General features: G+C 42.1%; 1 protein-coding gene across 6 annotated transcripts in view; it reads left to right on the top strand.

The window, feature by feature from the left end:
• Positions 1–16,144, top strand: part of tln1 (talin 1) — a 147,138-nt gene that overhangs the window by 124,990 nt on the left and 6,004 nt on the right. For 4 of the 6 annotated variants that reach the window (XM_036976738.1, XM_036976734.1, XM_036976736.1 and 1 more), the window contains 8 exons: positions 291–476; positions 892–999; positions 2,684–2,686; positions 7,824–7,929; positions 10,986–11,110; positions 13,317–13,442; positions 13,919–13,981; positions 15,495–15,677. In XM_036976738.1, coding sequence (XP_036832633.1) covers positions 291–476; positions 892–999; positions 2,684–2,686; positions 7,824–7,929; positions 10,986–11,110; positions 13,317–13,442; positions 13,919–13,981; positions 15,495–15,677 — 900 coding nt within the window. The remainder of the gene's footprint in view (positions 1–290; positions 477–891; positions 1,000–2,683; positions 2,687–7,823; positions 7,930–10,985; positions 11,111–13,316; positions 13,443–13,918; positions 13,982–15,494; positions 15,678–16,144) is intronic. The other 2 variants (XM_036976739.1, XM_036976737.1) reach the window with 1 other exon arrangement.

Raw genomic sequence — 16,144 nt, 5'->3', positions numbered from 1 at the left:
ACACGTGTCCAGTTTGAGATGGAAATTTAACATAATCACTCATCATACACACGTCATACAATGCTGTAATACCGTATTCGAAAATTCTGTACATCAAATACACAATAGTGTATTTATCATCACAGTAAGCTATATTGTTAAGTTGAAAAATTATTTTGAAGAAAGATATTACATATTATAATCCTATATACACATATGGGCCTTTTATATAATGTCCTATTATAACAAAAAGTCAAGTATTATAGCTACCAACAGGCTAAGTAAATAGTTACTGTTTTGTTCTCTCTCAGGTGTTCAGCAATGGCGATCCTCCCCCCAAGACGTCCACTCCAGAGGATTTCATCCGCATGACCAAAGGCATCACCCAGGCAACAGCCAAAGCAGTGGCTGCTGGGAACTCGTGTCGCCAGGAGGACGTAATCGCTACGGCCAACCTGAGCAGGAGGGCCATCGCCGACATGCTGCACTCGTGCAAGGTCAGAAAGGGGTCAAGACAACCCTTAGATAACTTTCAGATAACCTTTATCTTCTCTAACTCCTTGGAGCTAATCGCCCTCGACAACCTTAAAGGGATACTTCAAGATTTTGGCAATTAAGGCATTTTTTTCTACTTACCCGGAGTCCGATGAACTCATGGATGCCATTTGTATGTCTCTGTTTGAAGGAAGTTGAAGGTGGTTTCTGGAGCCATTGATAACTAGCATTAGCGCAATGACTGGAAGTCTATGGGAGCAGCTAGCATGCCAGTTGGAATGACGAGCTCTCTAATACCTTTTTGTAATTATCGAAGTGAATATTTATGAATACAGCAAAGAAAAACCCAATGTTATCTATTCGTGCACCAGTCATACATGTCCCATACTAATGTGTGTGTCTGTGTGGTCTCCACAGCAAGCCGCCTACCACCCAGAGGTCAGCAAGGAAGTTCAGAACCGGGCCCTGCGCTATGGCAACGAGTGTGCCTTGGGCTACCTGGGTCTGCTGGAGCATGTGCTAGTGGTAAGATTACATGTATCTCTTATTTTAATATTATTTTATTTAAGCGGTAAGAAATGCCGCTGTTTGTCAAAGTGCTGATTTTTTTGCTGGGGATGTTTTGATGTGTAGGTGTTGGTTCAAGCCCACTAGCACTAAACAACATGAATCACTGAATCAAGGTGATGATTAGTTGAATCAGGTGCATTAGTGCTGAGCTGGAACAACATGAATCACTGGATCATGATTAGTTGAATCAGGTGCATTAGTGCTGAGCTGGAACAACAGGCTCCACACACAGTAGATGTCCAAGACCAGAGTTAGTGGTGACCACCACTGCTGTCAGGGTTGTGGGGACTAGGGAGGGTATATTCTTACATGGGAGTTCATCTCAAGACCAACACCTCCCACATACCCCACATCCCCCTCCACCCCACACACCCTCTCCCAACCTTCACCCCACATCCCCCTCCTCCCGAGTGGTGCAGCGGTCTAAGGCACTGCATCTCAGTGCATGAGGCGTCACTACAGACACCCTGGTTCGAATCCAGACTGTATCACAACTGGCTATGATTGGGAGTCCTATAGCACAATTGGCCCAGTGTCGTCCAGGTTTGGCCGGCGTAGGTCGTCATTATAAATAAGACTTTGTTCTTAACTGACCTGCCTAGTTAAATAAAGGTTAAAATAAAAATAAATCATCTCCCTCCCTTCACCCCCTCCCTCCGTTCCTTCACCCCACATCTTTCAGAGGGCTCTGGATATGAGACCGTTTCAAACAGCAATTCCTATAGCTCCCAAAATACTAGACCTGCCCCTCTGCCCCCATAACTGAGCAAAGCGTGTCAATATTGTCCCAAGAGGTGTTGCCAAGACACACAACCACCAAACCCTCCCCCCACCACCACACAAAGAGATTAATTTACCATGTGATTTATGACATATCTGTTGCCATGGGACATAAAAAGCCTTATCTATCATTAAAACCAACCCATTGCCCCGCCCCCACTCCCAATGTCAGAGGTCACATATAATGTCAACGTCCTTTTTCCTCCTCAACACCCCCTGTCTAAGACGGGTCTAATTGGTGGGCGGGGAGCGCAATGTGTTAAGCCACAGTCATGTCTATTATAGAGATGGTGTGTAGCAATCTCACTCCTCTAAGAAGGAAGGGATATCGGTTAACATGGGGACCACTAGAGCTCTTGGATTCCACTCAGGAACTAATCAGCAAGGGACTTCCTCAGGGTGCAGGGATATTGGAACTATATTTGGGAGCTGTTAAATTGCTTGTTTGGTTGCAAAAAGATAAATCAAAAGGGACAAATCGTAACTTGAAATCTGTGTGCTTACTTGGACGTTGACTGACTCAGACTTTCACATAAATCATGCATTGATGTCAATGGGAGATTTCAGACATTTTTTTGTCACATGCACAGATCTCAAGATATAATTCTGCCATGATTAAGTTATTCATTACTGTAGATTTACATGAAAATCAAACGATGTTAAGATGATATCACATTACGAACCATTTCCATGCACATTTTCTCACCTGGTATTTTCTTATACTTTCTCCACCGTGAAATGAAATGTCCATTAAAATGTAACCGAAAGGTCCTGATGAATTTTCTCTCCACCCTCCCCCCAATTTCCCCCCAATTTCCTGTGAATGTTCTGGGTCTCACTGTTGACTGTGATGATGTAGCCGGTGAGTATTAGTAAGGCTATGTGATTGACTGCACGAGTGTGGAGCTACATTGACTCAGTTCTGGGGACATACTTTCACCGCCCTGAAAACACTGTCCTCAGCAGATCCTAGATCAGATCCACACATCTCTCCTTATCTGGCTCTAAAATTGTTAATACAATTATATTACCTCAGATCTACACTTACCTGGCTCTCAAGCTGGTTTTAAAGAAAAGGTTAGCTTTTATAAAATGTAAAATGTTTTCGTTTCACTTGTTTTTGAGAAACCAGAGATTCACTTCCTCATCCTCATTGTGTAGTATGGAAGCTCAAAAAACACATATGTATTCTTTCAAACGGAAACACTCTCAGCATAGTGATGTGGGTCTTTAAAAGTTGTAAACATAAAATTGTGTCGTTCCGAACTTTATCCGCAAGATAATTTCACACAAAATGTAATATAATAGCTACTAGAAGTGGTAGTATCCTAATACTAGAAGTGGTAGTATCCTAATACTAGAAGTGGTAGTATCCTAATACTAGAAGTGGTAGTATCCTAATACTAGAAGCGGTAGTATCCCAATTCTAGAAGCGGTAGGATCCCAATACTAAAAGTGGTAGTATCCTAATATGGTAGTATCCTAATATGCTAGTATCCCAATACTAGAAGCGGTAGTATCCTAATATGGTAGTATCCTAATACTAGAAGCGGTAGTATCCCAATACTAGAAGCGGTAGTATCCTAATATGGTAGTATCCTAATACTAGAAGCGGTAGTATCCCAATACTAGAAGCGGTAGTATCCTAATATGGTAGTATCCCAATACTAGAAGCGGTAGTATCCTAATATGGTAGTATCCCAATACTAGAAGCGATAGTATCCTAATATGGTAGTATCCTAATACTAGAAGCGGTAGTATCCCAATACTAGAAGCGGTAGTATCCTAATATGGTAGTATCCCAATACTAGAAGCGGTAGTATCCTAATATGGTAGTATCCCAATACTAGAAGCGGTAGTATCCTAATTCTAGAAGCGGTAGTATCCTAATACTAGAAGCGGTAGTATCCTAATATGGTAGTATCCCAATACTAGAAGCGATAGTATCCTAATATGGTAGTATCCCAATACTAGAAGCGATAGTATCCTAATACTAGAAGCGGTAGTATCCTAATATGGTAGTATCCCAATACTAGAAGCGATAGTATCCTAATTCTAGAAGCGGTAGTATCCTAATTCTAGAAGCGGTAGTATCCTAATATGGTAGTATCCTAATATGGTAGTATCCCAATACTAGAAGCGGAGGTATCCTAATATGGTAGTATCCCAATACTAGAAGCGGTATTATCCTAATATGGTTGTATCACAATACTAGAAGCGATAGTATCCTAATTCTAGAAGCGGTAGTATCCTAATATGGTAGTATCCTAATACTAGAAGCGGTAGTATCCTAATATGGTAGTATCCTAATACTAGAAGCGGTAGTATCCTAATATGGTAGTATCCTAATACTAGAAGCGGTAGTATCCTAATACGAGAAGCGGTAGTATCCTAATATGGTAGTATCCTAATAATAGAAGCGGTAGTATCCTAATTCTAGAAGCGGTAGTATCCTAATACTAGAAGCGGTAGGATCCTAATATGGTAGTATCCCAATACTAGAAGCGGTAGTATCCTAATTCTAGAAGCGGTAGTATCCTAATATGGTAGTATCCTAATACTAGAAGCGATAGTATCCTAATACTAGAAGTGGGAGTATCCTAATACTAGAAGCGGTAGTATCCTAATATGGTAGTATCCTAATTCTAGAAGCGGTAGTATCCTAATATGGTAGTATCCCAATACTAGAAGCGATAGTATCCTAATACTAGAAGTGGTAGTATCCTAATATGGTAGTATCCTAATACTCGAAGCGGTAGTATCCTAATTCTAGAAGCGGTAGTATCCTAATATGGTAGTATCCTAATATGGTAGTATCCCATTTCTAGAAGCGGTAGTATCCTAATAATAGAAGCGGTAGTATCCTAATACGAGAAGCGGTAGTATCCTAATATTAGAAGTGGTAGTATCCTAATAATCGAAGCGGTAGTATCCTAATATGGTAGTATCCTAATACTAGAAGCGGTAGTATCCTAATACTAGAAGCGGTAGTATCCTAATACTAGAAGCGGTAGTTTCCTAATATGGTAGTATCCTAATACGAGAAGCGGTAGTATCCTAATATGGTAGTATCCTAATATGGTAGTATCCTAATAATAGAAGCGGTAGTATCCTAATTCTAGAAGCGGTAGTATCCTAATACTAGAGGCGGTAGTATCCTAATATGGTAGTATCCCAATACTAGAAGTGGTATTATCCTAATATGGTAGTATCCTAATTCTAGAAGTGGTAGTATCCCAATACCAGAAGCGGTAGTATCCTAATATGGTAGTATCCTAATACTAGAAGCGGTAGTATCCTAATATGGTAGTATCCTAATACTAGAAGTGGTAGTATCCTAATATGGTAGTATCCTAATATGGTAGTATCCTAATACTCAAAGTGGTAGTATCCTAATATGGTAGTATCCTAATACTCTGAAGCGATAGTACCCTAATTCTAGAAGCGGTAGTGTCCTAATATGGTAGTATCCTAATATGGTAGTATCCTAATAATAGAAGCGGTAGTATCCTAATAATAGAAGCGGTAGTATCCTAATACGAGAAGCGGTAGTATCCTAATACTAGAAGTGGTAGTATCCCAATACTAGAAGCGGTAGTATCCTAATATGGTAGCATCCTAATACTAGAAGTGGTAGTATCCTAATATGGTATTATCCCAATTCTAGAAGTGGTAGTATCCTAATTCTAGAAGCGGTAGTATCCTAATATGGTAGTATCCCATTTCTAGAAGCGGTAGTATCCTAATATGGTAGCATCCTAATACTAGAAGTGGTAGTATCCTAATATGGTATTATCCCAATTCTAGAAGTGGTAGTATCCTAATTCTAGAAGCGGTAGTATCCTAATATGGTAGTATCCCATTTCTAGAAGCGGTAGTATCCTAATTCTAGAAGCGGTATTATCCTAATATGGTAGTATCCCAATACTAGAAGCGATAGTATCCCAATACTAGAAGTGGTAGTATCCCAATACTAGAAGCGGTAGTATCCTAATTCTAGAAGAGGTAGTGTCCTAATATGGTAGTATCCTAATACTGGAAGCGGTAGTATCCTAATATGGTAGTATCCTAATATGGTAGTATCCTAATATGGTAGTATCCTAATATGGTAGTATCCTAATATGGTAGTATCCTAATATGGTAGTATCCTAATATGGTAGTATCCTAATTCTAGAAGCGGTAGTATCCTAATACTATAAATAATGTTAGATTTTTAGCAAGTTGACACATCAATGCATCGAGAAATACAGAGATTGTTCTTAACAACACATATGCAACTAATGTTATCTCGCTGCATGGAGATTTGCGTTTGTCATAATGTGTGTACAAGGTATATGTACATAATGTGTTTGTGCCCGAGTGTGTTGGAGTTCTTTGCCTGAGTGCACAATACACACAACTCATTACTTTCCCATGCCCTGTATTGTTTCAAAAGTGTAAGTTCCTTATTCTAGTTCTCCATGACCTTGGGGCTCAGGTCAACTCATTACGTGTGTGTGTGTGTTACTCCCGTGTGTAAATGTGACTTTCCTGTGTGTGTTACGTCCCTGTGTAGACCTACGTACAGTATGTATTTGCGTGTAGCTAGCGGCCATGCCACCCATTCCTGTGCAGCCACGCTGCTCCTCTTGTCTTTTCCTAGTAGCGCATCTGAATGAACTGGAGCGCAGCGTGCCTCGGCGCAGTGTGTCCCACAGGCACAGAGCACTGTTAATGCCCTGCACCTGTCATCTGCCAGGCCCAACTGGCCAGGTCCATCTCACTGGAGGACACTCTGAGGACACTGACACACACACACATAATGAGTGGGGCACTGCCTGGGGCTGGTTGGAGCCATGTACTGTATATGTTATACTGAGTTTGACTGTTTGAGGCTAGACGTCTATAGACCATGCCATGTTGGCACCAAATGTTCCAAGGCTGGTCCTTTCTGGTGAGAATGCATTGTAATGGCTGAACTCTGAACTAGTTAGCTGAACTCTATCTATGGCTGAGTCTGAAAGCATTACTAGCTGTCAAATCTTGTTTCCTGAATTCCTGTCAAAGCTCATTGCAGGAGGACCGAGGGAGGTACTTTGGATCCTCTCATCCAATGAGCTTTGAGAGGAATTGCAGAAACCAGTACAGGGGTAAGCAAAGATTTGATGTCTGGTAACATATTCAGACACTGCCTATGGCTCTGGGATAACCCACCCTCTCCCACTACCACCCTGCCACTACCAACTAGCAAGCTCTTCCCACATGATCACCCATGTCCATATCCAATTGGACTAAACTGCTAATGTGCTTTGGCATGTGGAGGCTGAATGGTTTATGTTTGTTAACAAGGTGTCTTTGTAGCACCTTTTATTTATTGCTTAATGTAAATAGCCTGATATCTTTATCTTAAATTTGTCACCCAATTCTTTTTAAAGACCTTTAACTGTGAGTTCAAAATAGTCTCATGGTCCTAAATGGAAGACCCAGCAGTGTTACATTTTCATGGTCCTAAATGGAAGACCCAGCAGTGTTACATTTTCATGGTCCTAAATGGAAGACCCAGCAGTGTTACATTTTCATGGTCCTAAATGGAAGACCCAGCAGTGTTACATTTTCATGGTCCTAAATGGAAGACCCAGCAGTGTTACATTTTCATGGTCCTAAATGGAAGACCCAGCAGTGTTACATTTTCATGTTCCCAAATGGAAGACTCCATTGTGTTAGTAGGTATAGCAGGTGACATCCAGAAGCCCAGATTGAATTGCAATGTCTTGAAGACGTCAATGGAGGCTGTGGCTCACTCTCTCAAGTAGTCTTTCTAAGATTCCTCCTATCTCCTCCTCCTTAACTGTATTAGAGGAGAAGGTCCAATGTCTTTTGAGGAGAGAGGATTCGAGGAAAGATTCATTGCGAAAGATCCCCTGTCTTTGGCTGCAGTGTTAGTTTTACAAAGACCCTAGTAGAGAGAGAGAGAGAGACTAACTAACTGTTGTTGTCTCTCCTTTGTCCCCTTCCCACAGATCATCCAGAAGCCCAGCCACGAGCTCAAGCAGCAGTTGGCTAACTACTCCAAGCGCGTGGCAGGCTCCGTCACCGAGCTCATCCAGGCCGCCGAGGCCATGAAGGGTACCTTGACCTCTTATTATTACAGAACTACATTCCCCACGTATCGCTCTTCCACCTCTCCCCTCCTTAAGGCGTCAGCAGGCTTCCGTTTGGCTGGCGCCTAGCTGAATTCAGCTAGACGAAATGAACTCCCTTAAAATACCTTTGCTTGAAAAACAAGAAAGAAGCGGCATAGCCATAGCGAGTATTCACTTCCTCAAAATAGTCTGAATTAATCTAAGATAACTCAAGAAATCTGTCATATATTTTCAGCAAACTACATCTAACTAAGTTGTTTGGTGCAGTATTTCTCAATTTAAAAAATGTGCATGAAAACGATTAGTCTCTCGTTGCGTGACGAGAGACTTTATTGAAGAATCTCTACTGTTAACCAATCACCGACGAAGGGGTGTAGACTTTATTGAAGAATCTCTACTGTTAACCAATCACCGACGAAGGGGCGTAGACTTTCGGCTCCGAACTTCGGCTTGCCTCTAGAAACTATGTTGTGCGCCTGAACAGCTGAAAAACCCTTACCGATGACCAAAAACCAACAAAAACATCACAAAATGTTGTCATAATATATGCATGAACTCTTCCGAACTGTTTTGGCTGGGAAGCATGAGGACGCCTTTATCCAAAAGGCAGCATGGCAGCTTTCCATGGCTGTAGTTGATTTAGTAGGCAGCGTGGCAGCTTTCCATGGCTGTAGTTTATTTAGGAGGAAGCGTGGCAGCTTCCCATGGCAGCTTTTCATGGCTGTAGTTGATTTAGTAGGCAGTATGGCAGCTTCCCATGGCTGTCGTTTATTTAGTAGGCAGTATGGCAGCTTCCCATGGCTGTTGTTTATTTAGGAGGAAGCATGGCAGCTTCCCATGGCTGTCGTTTATTTAGGAGGAAGCGTGGCAGCTTCCCATGGCAGCTTTCCATGGCTGTAGTTGATTTAGTAGGCAGTATGGCAGCTTCCCATGGCAGCTTTCCATGGCTGTAGTTGATTTAGTAGGCAGTATGGCAGCTTCCCATGGTTGTAGTTTATTTCTGAAAGTTGTCCCCTCCCCCTCCGGCCTAGCTTGCTATTACGTCACAGATCTAATAGGGCAGGATAGGTGTTAGCAGCATGACTGAAACCCGGCGGAGATATTGCTTACACCTATACCTAGTCATGTCAGATTTGTTAAGCACATCGAACGAGGGCAGAAAGAAAGGAAGGGTAGCACCTCTCTGGAATGAGACTCAGCCCAAGTCTGTCAGAGAGAGGGGGGCCCCGCATAACGTTTACTCAATTTACAGCCCCCCCCCCCCCCCCCAGCTGCTGCCCCGACAGGCCCTTCTCTTTCACACGGCCGTCTCCAGTCCCCATCCTGGAGGTGTCAAGAACAAGCCGCGCGTCGTCCTCAAGCCAGCACCATGAGCACATCGCCCACCGATTTAGAGGGGAAATACTAGAGCCCCCCCAAAGAGCAATCTTCTGCAGTCCCCGATAGAGATGCTTTAGCCTGAAAGGGAATCCTCGCCGCTGGCTTGGTGATAATGCCACGTCTTGATTTAACAGACGATGAGACAGGAACGTCTATATCTGCTCTCTGGTAAAAGACGTAGAGATTGATGTGGTGAGCAGTACGTGGTAACAGCCCACTGAAAGGCTGTCCATCATATCGGCAGTATGAATACATTACCAACCTAAAGACATGAGTAGGACAGAGGATGTGGAAAGCAGTGGCGGTCAGTGCTGTTTAAAATCAGTGAGATTTATGACCATGTCCTTATTTGTGTTACAGCATATTGGATGACTCTCATTCATAATCCATTCACCCAGCTCAATGTAACGTCAATAGGTTTAGGCTACTACACGATACTCAAATTTTCCCCATACCCATCATGAGGTTGCTACAACCTAGGCTACGAATGAAAGTTTATAACATAGGTGCACAGGTCAAGAGACAAGTTTGAGTAATCAAGGTGACAGACAGTGACACATTCAATACCGCCTTGCACACTCTTGCCTGCATCTAAGCTGATCTAAGGTGTAATCATTAGTACAAACTCAGGTAGGTTTAGCCCGATTTCGTTCCATTTGCTTTAGTTTAAGAAACGTTTTTCAACAGAATCTGCGGAATAAATACACCCCTGATCACCCGCACAAACAGTTCACTTTTGTATCTGCCACATACAAACCGCATCATCACTTAGCCTTAGCCAGCTAGCTAACATAAATGTAATTATTTTCTGTTTGAACCAAGTGTTTGAGTAGGCTAAATTAGCTAGCTGCATTAGCTAAGTGAAAGTGGAAAAAAAATACAATCAAATATATATAGCTAATTTGTTCTAAACTGTTCAACTATTGTCTTTCTCTTTGAGTCAACCACTCACCACATTTTATGCACTGCAGTGCTAGCTAGCTGTAGCTTATTCTTTCAGTACTAGATTAATACTCTTATCCATTGATTGGGTGGACAACATATCAGTTCATACTGCAAGAGCTCTGATAGGTTGGAGGATGTCCTCCAGAAGTTGTCATCATTACTGTGTAAGTCTATGGAAGGGGTGAGAACAATGGGCCTCCTAGGTTTTGTATTGAAGTAAATATACCCAGAGGAGGATGGAAAATAGCTGTCCTCCGGCTACACCATGGTGCTACCCTACAGAGTGCTGTTGAGGCTACTGTAGACCTTCATTGCAAAACAGTGTGTTTTAATCAGTTATTTGGTGGTGTGAATAGATTTATTCGTTTTATCTAAAAAGGATAACTTAAATATTCACTTTTTTCACTGGTGGAAAGGAAATCTATATTCCTTTGGAAGAGAACTATAACAGTGTGTATATGGTAACCATGTGATGTTGAATGTGATGCACTGGACCAATGGGCTACCAACACACTGTATATACCTGCAAAATTAATGTTTATTACCATTCCATTTTGAGAGTACAACTTTGAGGCATATTGTTCTGTGTGACAAAAACTGTTATGAAGATAACCATGTGATGTACTGTACAGGAGCATTCAGTAATGCCTCATAGTGACCATAAATAAGAGTACTGTTGTTTAGCACTAACATGTCGTTTGTGTGTGTCAACAGGAACGGAATGGGTGGACCCCGAGGACCCCACGGTCATCGCTGAGAACGAGCTTCTGGGAGCTGCTGCTGCCATTGAAGCAGCCGCCAGGAAACTGGAGCTGCTGAGGCCCCGCACCAAACCCAAGGTGAGGAGGCTTTTTCTGCCCGCGTCAGGAGGTCCCCATGCCTCGCCCAGCCAGCTAAGCCTCTCTGCAGGGGACAAAGTCACACACTAACCCTCCACCTATGGATAAGAGACCATGTATTGGTGCTCCACTCCTCGTTCAAAGGGTTACGCAGCCTTGACCTCAAGGATAGAGGCCTCCTAGACTAGTTAGCTGTCCGCTGTCCACTTTGAACACCCCTAGAGTAATGATACCGTCCACTTAAAATGTCTAGATATTAGAGGTTGACTAATTTATGATTTTTCGATACCGATTATTGGAGGACCAAAAAAGCTGATACCGATTAATCGGCCAATTATTATTTATTTTTTTGTAATAATGACAATTACAACAATACTGAATGAACACTTATTTTAACTTAATATAATACATCAATAAAATCAATTTAGCCCAAATAAATAATGAAACATGTTCAATTTGGTTTAAATGATGCAAAAACAAAGTGTTGGAGAAGAAAGTAAAAGTGCAATATGTGCCATGTAAGAAAGCTAACATTTAAGTTCCTTGCTCAGAACATTAGAACATATGAAAGCTGGTGGTTCCTTTTAACATGAGTCTTCAATATTTCCCGGTAAGAAGTTTTAGGTTGTAGTTATTATAGGAATTATAGGACTATTTCGCTCTATACCATTTGTATTTCATTAACCTTTGACTATTGGATGTTCTTATAGGCACTTTAGTATTGCCAGTGTAACAGTATAGCTGCCGTCCCTCTCCTCGCTCCTCCCTGGGCTCGAACCAGGAACACAACGACAACAGCCACCCTCGAAGCAGTGTTACCCATGCAGAGCAAGGGAAACAACCACTCCAAGGCTCAGAGCGAGTGATGTTTGAAACGCTATTAGCGTGCACCCCACTAACTAGCTAGCCATTTCACATTGGTTACACCAGCTTAATCTCGGGAGTTGATAGGCTTGAAGTCATAAACAGCTGCTGGCAAATGCACGAAAGTGCTGTTTGAATCAATGCTTACAAGCCTGCTGGTGCCTACCACCGCTCAGTCAGACTGCTCTATCAAATCATAGACTTAGTTATAACTTGATAACACACAGAAATACGAGCCTTAGGTCATTAATATGGCCGAACCCGGAAACTATGATCTCGAAAATAAGACGTTTATTCTTTCAGTAAAATACGGAACCGTTCCGTATTTTATTTAATGGGTGGCATCCATAAGTCTAAATATTGCTGTTACATTGCACAACCTTCAATGTTATGTCATAATTATGTAATATTCTGGCAAATTAGGCTGCCCAAACTGTTGCATATACACTGACTCTGCGTGCAATGAACGCAAGAGAAGTCACACAATTTCACCTGGTTAATATTTCCTGCTAACCTGGATTTCTTTTAGCTAAATATTCAGGTTTAAAAATATATACTTCTGTGTATTGATTTTAAGATAGGCATTGATGTTTATGGTTAGGTACACATTGGAATAAGGACAGTCTTTTTTTGCGAATACGCACTGCATCGTTAATATGCAACACGCTAGATAAACTAGTAATATCATCAACCATGTGTAGTTAACTAGTGATTATGATAAGATTGATTTGTTTTTTACAAGATAAGTTTAATGCTAGCTAGCAACTTACCTTGGCTTACTGCATTTGCGTAACAGGCAGGCTCCTCGTGGAGTGCAATGAGGCAGGTGGTTAGAGCGTTGGACTAGTTAACTGTAAGGTTGCAAGATTGGATCCCCCAAGCTGACAAGGTGAAAATCTGTCGTTCTGCCCCTGAACAAGGAAGTTAACCCACCGTTCCTAGGCCGTCATTGTAAATAAGAATGTGTTCTTAACTGACTTGCCTAGTTAAATAAAGATTAAATAAAGGTGTAAAAAATACATATTATAATAATACAAATTTTAAAAAATCGGTTTCCGATTGTTATAACTTGAAATCGGACCCAATTAATCGGCCATTCCGATAAATCGGTCGACCTCTACTAGATATCCATTTAGATGTTCATGTTTGAGTTGGGGGCTTGAGTTACATACTGTAGTTGACACCCTCTGTACTCATCATAGTGGTGTAGAGTAGAACAGGCCTATTAACACCACTCAGGATGTGTATTGTAAACGCGTCCTCAACTTGTCGCGCCATAAAGTAGGTTATGGCGTGTTTAACGTGTTTCGTGACTCCAACATTCTCTGTGTTTTGTTAACAGGAAGCGGACGAGAGCCTGAACTTCGAGGAGCAGATCCTGGAGGCGGCCAAATCGATCGCAGCCGCCACCAGTGCTCTGGTCAAAGCTGCCTCAGCCGCCCAGAGGGAACTGGTGGCCCAAGGGAAGGTAAGCGCACCAGAGTTATCAGTACGGTATGGGGCCTACCCAGGGGGCAATTCACTGATTGAAATAATGTAATTTTGACGTCTTTTCAACCAGTTTTGCCCAGCTGTGTCTGCTGGGAATTAACGTCTAACTTAACTCATGCTGTAGTCATTCAACACCGTCTGAGTGGCCCAGGCCGGATTTACACTCTCTCCGGGCCTGATTTACATTCTCTCCGGGCCTGATTTACACTCTCTCCGGGCCTGATTTACACTCTCTCCGGGCCTGATTTACACTCTCCCCGGGCCGGCTTTACACTCTCCCCGGGCCTGATTTACACTCTCTCCGGGCCTGATTTACACTCTCCCCGGGCCTGATTTACACTCTCCCCGGGCCCGTGTGCCCAGACTAACTCTCTCCACAGACCAGACTAACTCTCTCCCCAGACCTGTGTGCTCAGACTAACTCTCCCTCTCTCTTTTGTTGTGCTCTCTCAGGTCGGTGCCTGCCCAGCGAATGCAGTGGATGATGGACAGTGGTCTCAAGGTCTCATTTCAGCCGTAAGTGTCACTGTAATTCCTTAACCAGTAGATGAGGTATTAGAGCGTTCCTTAACCAGTAGATGAGGTATTTGAACATTCCTTAACCAGTAGATGAGGTATTAGAACATTCCTTAACCAGTAGATGAGGTATTAGAGCATTCCTTAACCAGTAGATGAGGTATTAGAGCATTCCTTAACCAGTAGATGAGGTATTAGAGCATTCCTTAACCAGTAGATGAGGTATTAGAGCATTCCTTAACCAGTAGATGAGGTATTAGAGCATTCCTTAACCAGTAGATGAGGCATTTGAATATTCCTTAACCAGTAGATGATACATTTGAATATTCCTTAACCAGTAGATGAGGCATTTGAATATTCCTTAACCAGTAGATGAGGCATTTGAATATTCCTTAACCAGTAGATGAGGCATTTGAATATTCCTTAACCAATAGATGAGGCATTTGAATATTCCTTAACCAGTAGATGAGGTATTTGAATATTCCTTAACCAGTAGATGAGGTATTAGAGCGTTCCTTAACCAGTAGATGAGGTATTAGAGCATTCCTTAACCAGTAGATGAGGTATTAGAGCATTCCTTAACCAGTAGATGAGGTATTAGAACATTCCTTAACCAGTAGATGAGGTATTAGAGCATTCCTTAACCAGTAGATGAGGTATTAGAGCATTCCTTAACCAGTAGATGAGGTATTAGAGCATTCCTTAACCAGTAGATGAGGTATTAGAGCATTCCTTAACCAGTAGATGAGGTATTAGAGCATTCCTTAACCAGTAGATGAGGTATTAGAGCATTCCTTAACCAGTAGATGAGGTATTAGAGCATTCCTTAACCAGTAGATGAGGTATTAGCGCATTCCTTAACCAGTAGATGAGGCATTTGAATATTCCTTAACCAGTAGATGATACATTTGAATATTCCTTAACCAGTAGATGAGGCATTTGAATATTCCTTAACCAGTAGATGAGGCATTTGAATATTCCTTAACCAGTAGATGAGGCATTTGAATATTCCTTAACCAGTAGATGAGGCATTTGAATATTCCTTAACCAGTAGATGAGGTATTTGAATATTCCTTAACCAGTAGATGAGGTATTTGAATATTCCTTAACCAGTAGATGAGGTATTAGAGCGTTCCTTAACCAGTAGATGAGGTATTAGAGCATTCCTTAACCAGTAGATGAGGTATTAGAGCGTTCCTTAACCAGTAGATGAGGTATTTGAATATTCCTTAACCAGTAGATGAGGTATTAGAACATTCCTTAACCAGTAGATGAGGTATTTGAATATTCCTTAAGCAGTAGATGAGGTATTTGAATATTCCTTAACCAATAGATGATCAAAATCTACCTAAAGTAGCACCATTACTAAGGAATATAACTTATTCATATTTATGGTGGCATCATTTCTTGTCTACACATGTGAATTAACAATAGAGGCATTCATGTATCTCACCGATTTGATGACAAACCGAATACATTCACAACCCTCTTCTCCAACTCTCTATTCCACTAGGCCCGAATGGTTGCTGCAGCGACCAGCAACCTGTGCGAGGCGGCCAACTCGGCGGTGCAGGGCCACGCCAGTGAGGAGAAGCTTGTCAGCTCAGCCAAGCAGGTGTCTGCCTCCACTGCCCAGCTCCTGGTGGCCTGCAAGGTCAAGGCTGACCAGGACTCCCAGACCATGAAGAGGCTACAGGTCAGAGTGCTATGTACTTATAGAACTTCTCCCATTGTGTCCCCCCCCCCCACCGCCCGGCAGCTGCTCTGTCTGCTCAGTCTGTACATAAAAACTAATGTGACGGGGGGGGGGGGGGGGGGGGTCAGTTGATGATAAACAGTCAGTCAAAAGGTTTTTCGATGGTGAAACAGTAGTAAACTTGCTATGACTCTGTCATTAAGACTGAGTATCCCATAGTGTCATAAAGACTGAGTATCCCATAGTGTCATTAAGACTGAGTATCCCATAGTGTCATAAAGACTGAGTATCCCATAGTGTCATTAAGACTGAGTATCCCATAGTGTCATAAAGACTGAGTATCCCATAGGGTGGGTGACGTGTGTCTTTGTTGTTTTTAGCACAGCCTTAACCCTCGCAGTGAAGCAATTCCTGATTTGGTCACAGTGATTTCCGTTTTGTATGCTATTAGTCTTTAATGGCTACAG

Source organism: Oncorhynchus mykiss, chromosome 5 (assembly GCF_013265735.2).
Source record: "Oncorhynchus mykiss isolate Arlee chromosome 5, USDA_OmykA_1.1, whole genome shotgun sequence".
NCBI classification, from domain to species: Eukaryota; Metazoa; Chordata; class Actinopteri; order Salmoniformes; family Salmonidae; genus Oncorhynchus; species Oncorhynchus mykiss.
This window is presented reverse-complemented; position numbering and strand designations above follow the sequence as displayed.